The sequence below is a fragment of the Equus asinus genome, chromosome 21, assembly GCF_041296235.1.
Source record: "Equus asinus isolate D_3611 breed Donkey chromosome 21, EquAss-T2T_v2, whole genome shotgun sequence".
In the NCBI taxonomy this organism is placed as follows: Eukaryota; Metazoa; Chordata; class Mammalia; order Perissodactyla; family Equidae; genus Equus; species Equus asinus.
Window position 1 is genome coordinate 38,516,991 of NC_091810.1, and position 12,107 is coordinate 38,529,097.

General features: G+C 41.7%; 1 protein-coding gene across 4 annotated transcripts in view; it reads right to left on the reverse strand.

The window, feature by feature from the left end:
* The window catches only part of PTPRG (protein tyrosine phosphatase receptor type G), a 680,787-nt gene that overhangs the window by 155,137 nt on the left and 513,543 nt on the right, over positions 1-12,107 (reverse strand). For all 4 annotated transcript variants that reach the window (XM_014868697.3, XM_070493516.1, XM_014868696.3 and 1 more), the window contains exon 6: positions 4,923-4,989. In XM_014868697.3, coding sequence (XP_014724183.2) covers positions 4,923-4,989 — 67 coding nt within the window. The remainder of the gene's footprint in view (positions 1-4,922; positions 4,990-12,107) is intronic.

The following is a 12,107-nucleotide window of genomic DNA, read 5'->3' on the forward strand; positions in this document are numbered from 1 at the left end:
CGGTTGGAAAACACCCCAAAACTGAGCCCAGAGAATAAACCAGTCAGTCGGGGAAGCTATTCTGCAAAGTAAGTTTTGATCTTGTCATAGCCACAACTTCCACTGCTGAATTTTAACAAGAAAAGCATGTAAGAGCTTCATTTTGTGTCATTAATAGAAGTGTGTTCTCAGGTGACAATTTATTTGTTCTTCTACTGAAAGCTTGCTCGGAACACCCTGCGGAGGGAGGACAGGGAGAAGAGCCATCTTGCTCTGAGTGGTGTCTGAGGCAATTTCTAACTGTTTCCCTCACGTTTCCTCTGAAGGAGAAAGATACCTTCCCGCTCACTCAGGTGATACCTTCAGCAGCAGAGGGAAGTGATGCTGAGGAGGGGGATGGATAAAAAGGGACGGATAGTCAGAGCTCAACAACCAAACAATTGCTACTAGTGAGTTTCCTCCCAAAGATAAAAAATTGGTTTTAGATGATTGACATGAGAGAGTGGTTGGTGAGTCAATGCCTCTTTGACAGTATTCTAGAATAGGTACACAAACAGCCTCCTGATTTTCTTTGGGTGGATGCCATGAAAAAGAATAGAAAGTAGGTAATCCAAAAACTTGAAAGAAAAAAATAAATACATTTCAATTGACATAGAACATAATGTACACTTCTTAGCATTTATCAATTGGGTATAACTACTTACAAGAGAAGCCTACATTTTTATATACATTCATATACAAGTTTAGTTTTTTTAATAGGTTTAAAAAAATTAGGACTAGACTAAGTTGTTTGGAACCAACAATTCTATCAGATGTGGCTACTTGCAAGTTCTGGTTCTTGCACATAAAAAGTAGTGTTAAGACGGAGTCAATGCAGAGAATAGGATTCACAATTTCTCCCTAAATCTTTCCTCTCCAGTGGATGTTGGTGGTAGTGCAAATAAAATATCTAACTAGATATATTTTAGTGCTTCCGTCTATTGCTCAATGGATAGACAGGATCACAATTAATGGCAAATCACCTCTCTCCATTCTATTTGTGTGTCTTCATGGCTCTCAAGTTTGTAAAAAAATCACAATTTACATAGAAAAATGAACACATGAGAAACAGCATTTTATGTCACCAGGAGATTTCTAGGGTCTGTCTCCCCAGCATTAGAGAAGCGATGTCACCAAGCTCAAAGCCTCATGCATGCCACACCTTCTCACCAGCAGACACCTTCATCAACACTGCTCATGCTTGAAACTCTTCTCTGCCTGGACAATCTCTATGCACTCTTTAAGTCATAATCGTCCCTTTGTTGGAGATGTCTTCTTTAAACCCCTAAGTGTGAGTTAAATCTGCTGCTCGCCACTCTTTAATGTAATTACATACTGAGCCATCTCTCTCCCAAGAGTGTGCAAACTCGCTGAGGGCCAGTCCACGACTGCTATGCTCTCTATGCCTAGCTTCGAGGTGTACTTACATCAGGCACTTTATAACAACACACAAAAGGAATAGCACTGTCTATAAGAACCTCTGAGCATTTTACAAGTGAGAGGACCACGTAGAACAACTTTTCAGAAATGTGAATAGGAAGGTGTCTTTGGAAGGAAGATGTGACCCTCTGTGTCAGCCACGGGAGTGTATCCCTAAGATCTTCCTTCCAGAGATGAATTGCTGTGAAGAGCGTTATTAGCTGAGAGCCTGCAGCTGCTGTGCCTTCAGGATCCACCACGGTGCTCACGCTGAAGCCACTCTCGCTGGGATGCTCCAGTCAATGACTAAACACGGTGGGGGAACTGGAGCTGAGCCTCTCCTGCTCTAGTGGACTCCTCTCATGGGCAGTCTTGGCTCTGGGATTCTCCAATGGCCTAGCGAAGACTTTCTTAGAGCTGCGTTCAGTCAGTCCTCCCGGCTTCTCTATCCCTTCAGAGGTGTCAGACCTGCGCTGTGGCTTCAACACTCTCCCCACCTAGTCCTGCCTCCTCTCCTCTTTATCCTTCCCACACAGTCCCTCCCTGCCAAAAAACTCTCCTGCACTTAAAATTCCATCTTGGTGTCTGCTTCACAGAGGACCCTAAAGACCAAATGCCAAGTACGGTTGGCTGGTGTGACCAGATTACTCACTTCCATTTCAGTTGAAGGAATATATGATTCTTCCTATTAAAAAGACATTCACTTAATAAGAAACTAATATTCTAAGATATGGCTCCCATGGCTGAAGAAATAAAAGCCAATTCCGCACTGTAACAGAAATCCATATTGACTTTTTTCTCTTTACACATCTCTATCTTATCATTTCCAAAGTCAGAGATTCTGTGAAGGGCACGATTATTTATGTCCCATCAAATTAACAGATCATTCAAATCCCTCACAGGACCTTCAACTGAAAATGCTTCTGGCTCCAACAAAAGGTTTTTTTTAGCTATTTCAAATGTTCATTTTCTTTTGGAAGAATGAGGAGTGATGAGGATTATCAAAATGGAAGTCAGCAATAGCCCGAGAACTGAGGGCAAAATCCAATTTCTAAGACGTTATTCTTTCTCTTCCCAATCAAAGCAAAACCCAAGCGGATTTTAGTTTCTCCTCCTTTCCTTCCAATTTTATATTGTGATATTTTCACTTATTTGTATGTTTACTTGATTCATTCATTTAGTTAATATTTGTTGAGCATCTACTATTTGCCACACACACAGGTTCTTGCCCACATCGAGTAAATAAATAAACAAGGTTATTTCAGATACTTTTAAGTGCTTCAAAGAAAGACACCTAGGATGATGGACAGGGAAGGATGGGCGTGGGGTGAGGGTGGGTAATTTGATAGGATAATTAAGAAAGAACTTTCTGAGGAGACAAGATCTGAACTGAGACCTGGAATAATATGAGGAAGACACCCTTGCTGTGAGCTGAGAGAGGAACTTTCCAGACAGAGGAAACAGAAACAGCAAGTGCAAAGGCAGGAAGGGGTAACACACTGGGCAGGCTGGAGGAAGAGGGAGGCGGCACATCACCTCCCAACCGGGGCCACGACGGCTGGCCTGTGTCTGTCTTCATCAGTGCGCCAACTCCGTGATTGCACAGAGTAAGCACGCAATGCTTCTGCTGAGTAAATAAGGGAACTTCCTTTGCAGGTAATTATTTTTTGCAGTTTTCCTCTGACTTCTCAATTAGAAGGCACAGTTGAAACCACATGCCAGGCATCTTTGCCACCATCCCAGTGCCAGGTAAAGTATCCTACACATAACAGCCTCTTAGAGGGTAATTGTGGATAATGAGGAAGGATAACATGATTATGCCAGCACACAGCTCATGAACCACACGATCACTGTGCAGCGAGTTCACTGAGATTTGGGAAGCCGAGAGCTAAAGGAAGCCTACTGCTTATCTTTAACATATGGAATCCCCTTCAATTTTCATTGGGAAAATAAGAACACAGATCTACTCAAATGCCAGAGCTGGCAGAGTACTTCCTCTCCAGCTGAAGAATACATACCAGTTTTGAAGATTCTAGAACTCTTTATTTTGTTTGTTTTAAAACAGGAAGAAGAGTCTGGAGAAGGAAGATCTATGCATCATTTATTATGCTTCAAAACCCCCAAACTCATAATCTACACTATGGACTGTAATTTCAAGGTGTTCAATCAACTGAGTGTTCCAGGGGATCTTCTGGGAAAGGAGCTCACAACATACAGTGTGTTGCCTACCACCCCAGCTTGCTTTGCACTTTCAAAGCTGCCCAGAGTACAATGCAAACTTCCCTACTGCCCCAAACCACCTCTATTGCTACCAACAGCAAAACAAAAAATGTGCAGACAGATCAGTTTCGGTAAAGGTGTTCTGTTCCCTAGGGGAACTGTCATACAACCTACTTCCCAGCTCTGTGTGAGAAGTTTACCTCAGCGACACAAACTGAAATTGAGAAGAAGCAATGGAAACTTCCAACAATGGAAACCTCTATGGGGTATTTTCAGTCACCCTATTTTTCTAATTTCACTGGCTTTATTACTGTTACCTGCTTCATGATTGAACAGTTATAAGAGGAGGACAATTAATCCAAAATCCTACTTGCTTCAACTGAACACTGACAGCTGGTTTTAGTTTCCCTGAGAGAAAAGGGGAAAGCTGTTTGTTAAGCTCTGCAGAGTTGGTTAATGTCGAAAGACAATCCTCCCAGAAAGGTGTGAAGACGTTTCATCACAGCTGTGATGAAGGGGAGATTTATTAGGGCTACTAAGGCTGTTTCTGTCAATGTCTTTGGAATTCTAATTAGATTATTAAAACTTTGCAAATCATTACATTACCTCTAGACTCCACACCTCCCTGTGACAAGGGTACTTTTGAAATTTGAGGATCCTGATGTCATAGGTAATGATGCATTGCCGATAATAAAGTTGCAGGGAAATTCCTCCAATAAAAACCAGTTGGCAAAGACAGAACCCATTTATCTTACTTTCTCTCCCAGTTTTATGCCTGAAGATAAGATGTGTGCTACACAGAACACGGCCTAGCTCTTTCCAGTAGGTGATGATGCTTGCTCCCAGGCGGCAAAGTTTAATGACTTGTCACTGCTACTTAATTTTTTTTCCCTAAATCTGAGAGGCAAATCAAGAAATTTATAAATGAAAAGATACTTGAAAGAAGAATATTTTTAGGAGAGAGATGAGACGAGTGACAGGTTCAACGTATATGAATGGTACATCTTAGGGCTTTCTGATTTATAACATATGCATTCAAAGTGGTACCTGAAGAGAAATAAATTGCTTACTGTTAACCCAGATCCATTTGCAGGGAATAAATGGGCATGCTCTTTACCCATCAAATAATGGCTCTAATGCCCTTCAACATCAGTGGATGAGGAATGGGTGTCACCTTCTGTCTTCTACAAGATAACCCCATTCCTTTAGGTGGAGACCTTAGCCCTTCACATCCCAGGAAAACAAAGTATACATGGCTTACTTACCATGATGGACGACACCCTTCAACCCATGGATAATAGGATCCAGTGCAGAATTGTCCCTTGGACTGACCTACATGTAAAGGAAACATGATTGGTTAAATCTATTCTGGCATCAGACACAACAGTCTCAGTTTAATCTTCTAAAGGGAAGGGGGGAAAAAGAGATGTTATCTAGCAAGCTGCTTAGGTCTCACATATTCCATGGCTCTCACCAAACACAGGAGATTTATGACATAATAAAATCAAGTGAGGAAGTCTAAATCAAAAGAAAGAAACTTCTCAGAATACATTAGAACAGGAGAGAAATACCATAGTCCTAGCAAAATCTTAAAAAGCAACAACAAGACTTTCCTCTCGCTTTGTTTTATTAAAAATAGACCCTGATGGCTAAAATGTCATTGAAAATCATCAGAAAGCAATCCATCACTGACTAACTATTTCAATACCTTCTTGTGATTGTGTTTTTTTCTCTTATTTTTAGAAAATGGATCTGTTCCCTACCAGCCTACCCTCCTTTCTAAGATCCTAGTCCCCTGTGCCTTACCACATACTCTAAAAGGCATTTCTAAGACTCACTCAAAGCAGCAGAGGAGAGGAGCTCAAAGAGACAGTGTCTCCCACTTTCACTTCCCTTTGGAGTTTTGCTTGTTTGTTTGGGGTTTTTGCTGAGGAAGATTCACCCTGAGCTAACATCTGCTGCCAATCCTCCTCTTTTTTTGTTTGAGGAAGACTAGCCCTGAGCTAACATCTGTGCCAATCCTCCTCTATTTTTTTGTATGTGGGACACCTCTACAGCATGGCTGGGGAACAGAGTAGGTCCACGCCAGGGATCCGAACCCAGGAACCCAGGCTGCTGAAGTGGAGTGTGTGGAACTTTCACCACTTGGCCACGGGGCCGGGCTCCACTCTGGAGTTTTTAATCCCCCTTAAAGTCAAGCCTCTTTTATCTTGATTCTCACCCATTCTTTCCCTTAACTTTCTGATACTACTCAGCATAAATTCTCATTCTTAGACTTTCTAGAAGATTAAAATTCCACCAGCATATATAACGTTGGTTTGTAGATTCTTTCTTTTAGACACATATTGAAATAGTTACAAATGAAATGAAATGATGTCTGGAATTTGCTTTAAAATAATCGAGGAGCAGATAGTAGGGGAAATGAGCAGGAGGTCTATGCAACAAGACTGGTCATTAATCAATCATTTATGACCTCGGGTGATGAGTATCAGATGGATCATGATACAATTTTCTCTACTTTTGTGTAAGTTTAACTTTTCCCAGAGAAAGAGTTTTTCCAAATCGATTATCTATGGTCAGCATAGCTCCTGAATTTTTTTCAGGGATGGTATTTTACATTTAATCCACTTCTAATATAATTAAGTTGATGATGATAATGATATTGATGAACCTTTCAATGTGTAGCAAGACCTAACTTGATGTTTCCTAGTTATTTCAGAGGAATCCCGGGCCATCTTAAGTTAAATTTTAAGGTAACTTAAAATTTCCCATACTCCTTCCCCCTTAAGCATTCTCCCTGTTGAGTTGCTGTTCCTAGTTTGTGCTTTGATAGTAACCCACACTTCATGTGTTTCTTTCTCTTTTTCTGCCTCAGCACCTCCAGATTAGAGCAGTGGTTCTCAACTGCAAGTGATTTTCCTATCTCCCACCCCTACCCCCACCCAGGGGACATTGGCCATGTCCTCAGACATTTGTCACAAGTTGAGGGGGGGAGAGCACTGCCAGCCTCAGGTGAGTAGAGGCAGGGCTGCTGCTAAACATTCCATAATACTCAGAACAGCCCCCCACGGCAAAGAATGACCTGGCCCAAGGTGTCAGTGGTGCAGTTTGAGACTGAGAAACCTGGGTTAGAGGCTCTGTGAGTTAACAGTGATTACACGTTAATGTCTGGAGTGCTGAGTTACGATTAAATTCAAACACAGGTGTCCTTATGTATGGTGTTATGTTTATAGACTAATAAAATAATGTGGAATTTGGGACTACATCATAAACACTACAGGTATGAAAAAACCATCAGTGCATAGGAACCCAGTGTATCAGATCACAAAGGGGGAATTCTGGGAGTTGGCATGAGTGAACCTGCAAATTTCCTGACAGGAAGCTCTAGCCAGGGATTTAACACACCGGTTGAAACACGGAACGTTCTCAAAAGGAAAACATCCACTGAATACACCAAAAGGAGAAAAACATATTTGCACCATAGCAAATACTGATCAAAATCTTAAAAACATGGTCACAAATGGAGTGACCACTCAAGAATGCAAGATAAGAGAGTCCACCAGGAAACGTGGCCAAATTTCAAAAGTGATAGAATAAAATAAGAGCTCAGAGAAATATCCCATATCAAATTGAAGTTATAGACAAAAACATGGTCTCCCTTCCCCTTCCTCCAGATTCAGTCTGATAGAGATGCTAATGCCAGTTTAACTACCTGTAGTTATTCTAATATCTGTGGGAAACAGCAAAATGGCCACAAACTCCTGCCATCCCTGTCACAGGCATCTTTGTAATTTAACTTTGCCACTCCTCCCATCAAGAGTGTATATCAGCTTCTCCATTCTTTGAAACTGGGATTGACCACACGACTTGTTTTGGCCAATGGAATATCAGCAAACATGATGCAGGGAGAGGTTTAAGTAGGACCTGGATGTGTATTTGGGTTTATAGCCTCTTGTTGCTCTGAAATCCTGAGACCACCAGGTGAGGAATCCCGGGCTAGCCTACTGGAGGATGAGAGAGCACATGGAACTGACACAAGCAGTCCCAGCTGAGGTCGTTCTAGACTCACCAGGCTACCAACTACTAGACAGAAGAGTGAGTCTATTTGAAACCCTCCAGCCTCAGATGAACCACCTGCAGTCTGCAGAGACCAGCCGAGCAGGCCTCGACCAGAAGAAGCGACCAGCTAACCTACAGAATCATAAAGAATAAAACAACCGTTGTTTTAACTAATTGGGATCATTTGTTATAGAGTAAAATTTAGCTGTTGAGTTTCTGTGAGTGCATAGAAGATGGGGAACAGGCTATGACATCAATAATTTTCTTAACCAAAACACTTTGCTTATGGTTTGTCTTAAAGGTTTCTCAATGAGATTCCACATCAGAAGACACAACATTCACTGTCAATCTGATCGACTCAGATGCTTCTCCAAAACCGTGTTACCCCTCCTCTACCATGGCAACATTGCACAGATACTCTGATTTTTTATCCCAACTGCCTTTGTTTTATAGATGTTTTGTAGTCAGGGGGACCCTTTAATGCATTTAGTCTTTTTGATGATGTGAAAACTCAAAGAAAGTGTTCCTAATCCTCCATGACTTACACCCACCGATAGCATCTGTAGCCCATACAGGTTCAAGTTCTGGTCACTTCTGACTATAGCATTTCTGTGTCTGATTACTCCAGCCTGGTCTCCTTCCAGAGGAAGGGCCTGACTCCAGATTCTAAGCAACTTCATAAATGAAAAGCCTTCCACAATTCCCATTCACCTCCACAGCCTCCATTGTTGGTTTATATGGCTGGGGCTGCGAAGATGTATGACGAGAAAGGGAGAGAAAAATGGAGATTATTGGTTGGTCAAAGTAACTTACTAATAATGTTGAGCTTACTCTCCAATCTATGTCTTGGTCCCAAAACTCAGGGTGTGAACCCAAACAGCATGCTAATAAGTGGGTTTGTTCCAGGAAGGCACAACCCTAAGTGAAATAATTCCTTCCACTCACTGTTTCAATCAATCTGCCAGTAAAAAAAAAAAAAAAAAAAAAAATTCATGGATATAAGCTAATCAATGTGGGCAGCTTTGAAATATGCCTACAGTGAAGAAGGCTGTTTTAGTAAGGTGTGTTTACGTTCTGGTCTCCATCCAGGTAGAGGAGGCGAAGGGGTGGGGAAAAAATGGAATTCTGAATCAGAGATGAGCCCTTAGAGTTCAGTGTCCTCATCTGTAAAACGGGAACACAGCCTCATAATGTTGTTATGAGGATTAAATGTGTAAAGCTTGGAGTATAATGCTGAGTACAAATGCAATAGTCAATAATGGACGGATATGATTGGGTAAAAACTTGACCCAAATACTCAAACTTAAATGAATGTCAAACAACAGCGATTTTAACCCTGAGCTTCTCAACGTGCTTGGCTCTAAAAGCAATACTTACTTGAGTTCAAATTTCAAAAGATCCAAATTTATGTTTTATTTGACATCCACTCAATTTCACAATATGCGACTCCTTTTAAAGCCACATGAGGAGATTTCCTGGCGCTTGAAATTTGCTTCCTTCCACTTTAAGATCAAAGGAGTTATGCAGTAATGCTGAGAAGGCAGCAATTGCACAAATGAGCTTAAAATGGACTAGAAGAAACGGACACCCCCTTTTCCCTGCAGAGTTCATGCTCTCATTGCAATACTTAGCTACTGGCACTTCCATTTCAGAGCAGCTTTCTTGGCATTAGTCATCTTCAAAAGGATGGCATACAAACGCGACAGAGGGCTCTGAATTAAGCTTTTAACTTGTCTTTAGATATAACCAAAATACACAGAGACATTAACAATTCAGGAAGCAATGACATGTAGGTTTGGGCCAAAGGCCAAGTTCATACAAATGCTGATGAAATCTAAACTTCACGAAATTTTCTTTCTAAATAATAGTCAACATCAAGATTCAACCAACTATAAATTAGTCGCCAAGTTATCAATAACCTCCAGCCATGTGTCTATAATCCAGGCTCTACAGAAGGGTCTGCATTTATTCCCACTTGAAGCAAATGAAATGGAGGCAGAGAGGCCTCATCAGACTGCATATGCCTGCGTTCGGATATGTGCTGCCATTTGCTTTTCCTGCCCACCATGTCATTTGGCCCTTGACTTGGGTCCTAATAATCTTTAATCTATCAAGTCCTGGCCATCTGCTAAGTAGGATGGCCAAGACAACCTACTTGCCTTAAATTCGACATTGCCAGATGCTCCTTTAGTCCTACAAATGTCACATCCAGACAAAATCCTCTTGTGGGAGGAAAGGATTTATGCCTGCTGAGGATGAATGGCTACACCATTAACCATGGCTGTGGAGGAAAGAAACAGCAGGACTAGATACTCCACACGGCCTTTCTGAATCACAGAGATGATGATCCATCCACCCCGATGGTTAGCAGGTAACTGTGTATTGAGAACCTAAAGCGTCTTATCAGGACAAGGGCAAGCACTTCTCATGAGATCTAACTTCAGATCTGATTGTGCTCTCCTTCCATGGCTCTCACCTAAAGAGCCATGTAGCAAGAATGCTGTAGCTTCTTTTATTCTGACTTCAACACCTTGGTTACTATTCACCAGATTTTGGTTCAAGCAGCTATCAAGAATTTCCTGGCATAAAACAATTTACAATTTCGCTATATTCACACAACTACATTTCAGTTAGGCCTTACCTGGAGATAGAGCACAGACGAGATTCCTTTATTAATCAATTAAACACTTGTCAATATGTTCAAGAAGACAATAATAGCATCAAACCACTAACCACTGATCTATATTGGAAACATCACTCTTTTCCTGACTTTTCTTTTCAATGCTCACAAATGTGACTTTTCTTCTCGTACAGCCTATAGACTCAGTTTCTAATGTGGAAATTTTTTTTTTTCCCCTTTGGACATTGCAACAATATTTTCTATTCTCTCCTGACCATCGCTGCTGCAATGGATTACAAAAAGCAGAATCAGAGTTCTTGGTGCATTTAGCATCCCAAACTGCTATGGAATAAAGTCAGAGAGAAAAACAGAGACACAATCCAGAACGAGGCATTGCAAAGGAAAAAGGAGCTCTACAAAGCTGTAGGACTTTTCATGAAATGAAGGATTTTAATCTCCCAATCGGCTCAATTTAGGCAAGTAACCAAGTGTGGACTCCTGGCCAGGAGGTTTGGATTAACTTCTAATAATAAATTTCCAGAATCATACTTTAAGCCTAATCTCATAGATATGCAAAATATCACAGAGGCATCTCACAAGAGAAGGAAGAGCTCCTGTCAGAGAGGAAGGGTATGGCCCCAAATCATCATCTATTTTCCAGCACTTGACAGGACTCACTCCTGGGACTGGTTTTCATCAGCAGATGAGAAAACTCTTCATTCCTCAGCCATGGGAAGGGATTAATATGAAAAGGCAACACAATTATAAATGCTAATAGGATACATCCTCCCCCCTTCAAATGGAGCTTGAGCACTGACACGGCTTACTTACTGCTAATTCATAATATTAGTGGAAACTAGTCAATTCACAAGTTATTCATCTCCAGAGAATTAAGATTCGTGACCAGTGAAGGCCACAGAGAAAATAAATTTAACACTCTTGGTCTACTTAAGCTGACCATTCTCTATTCTTCTGGCCCCAACCTCTCCAGCCCACCAGTGTATTTACCATTTAATTGTCAGACTTGGCTCGCAGGAGTCTATTACTGGAAAAACCAACCCAGCAGGGGGACAGCGAGGCCCAGGAGCAAATCTGCACAACTGCAGATCTTGCCAGCAGCAGGCTGGCCTGCTGTCAATACAGGCAATTTCTCATTTTCATGAGGATCAAACTGTCTGGGGCTGGGTGTACAATGCCATTTCCTCTGGCTCTGGATGCACTCAACATTCAGGTTCAAAGCCAAAGCAGAAGAGAGGGAGGGAGTGGGCAGGCTGGGGCACCTGGCAAATGGAACTTCCATAGGGGCCCACATGGTGATTTTTTGTCCTTCTTTGTCTTTTTCATGCATTGTGTTTCAGAGTCAACAAGGTGGTGGGGAAGCCTTTACAGCAGTTCAAGACAGGGTCCCAGAGCCTGCCTGTCCCACCTCTGTCTGTCTTCTCAAAGTAAACGTTGCTCTTGAACCGGAAAGAAGCAAGAAAGAAATTCCAACCTAGCAAAGTATGACCTAGAGTCTTAAGCTACAGTGCAAACATTTCACACACATATTGCCATGACCTTCGAATAAAAAAAAAGTATGCGATGTGGGGAAGTCTGGGGCAAGAGAAGCTTATTTCAGGTTCAGTGACTCGCCTGCAAGTTTCTCTGGATTCAGTGTGACAATGCTGGACAACTTTGACTTTCTCTTGTTAATAATCCTGCCATGCACTGAAAAGCCTCAACAATATCAAAGGCTTGGGGGAGAAAGCAGAGTGACTATTTCCTCATATAG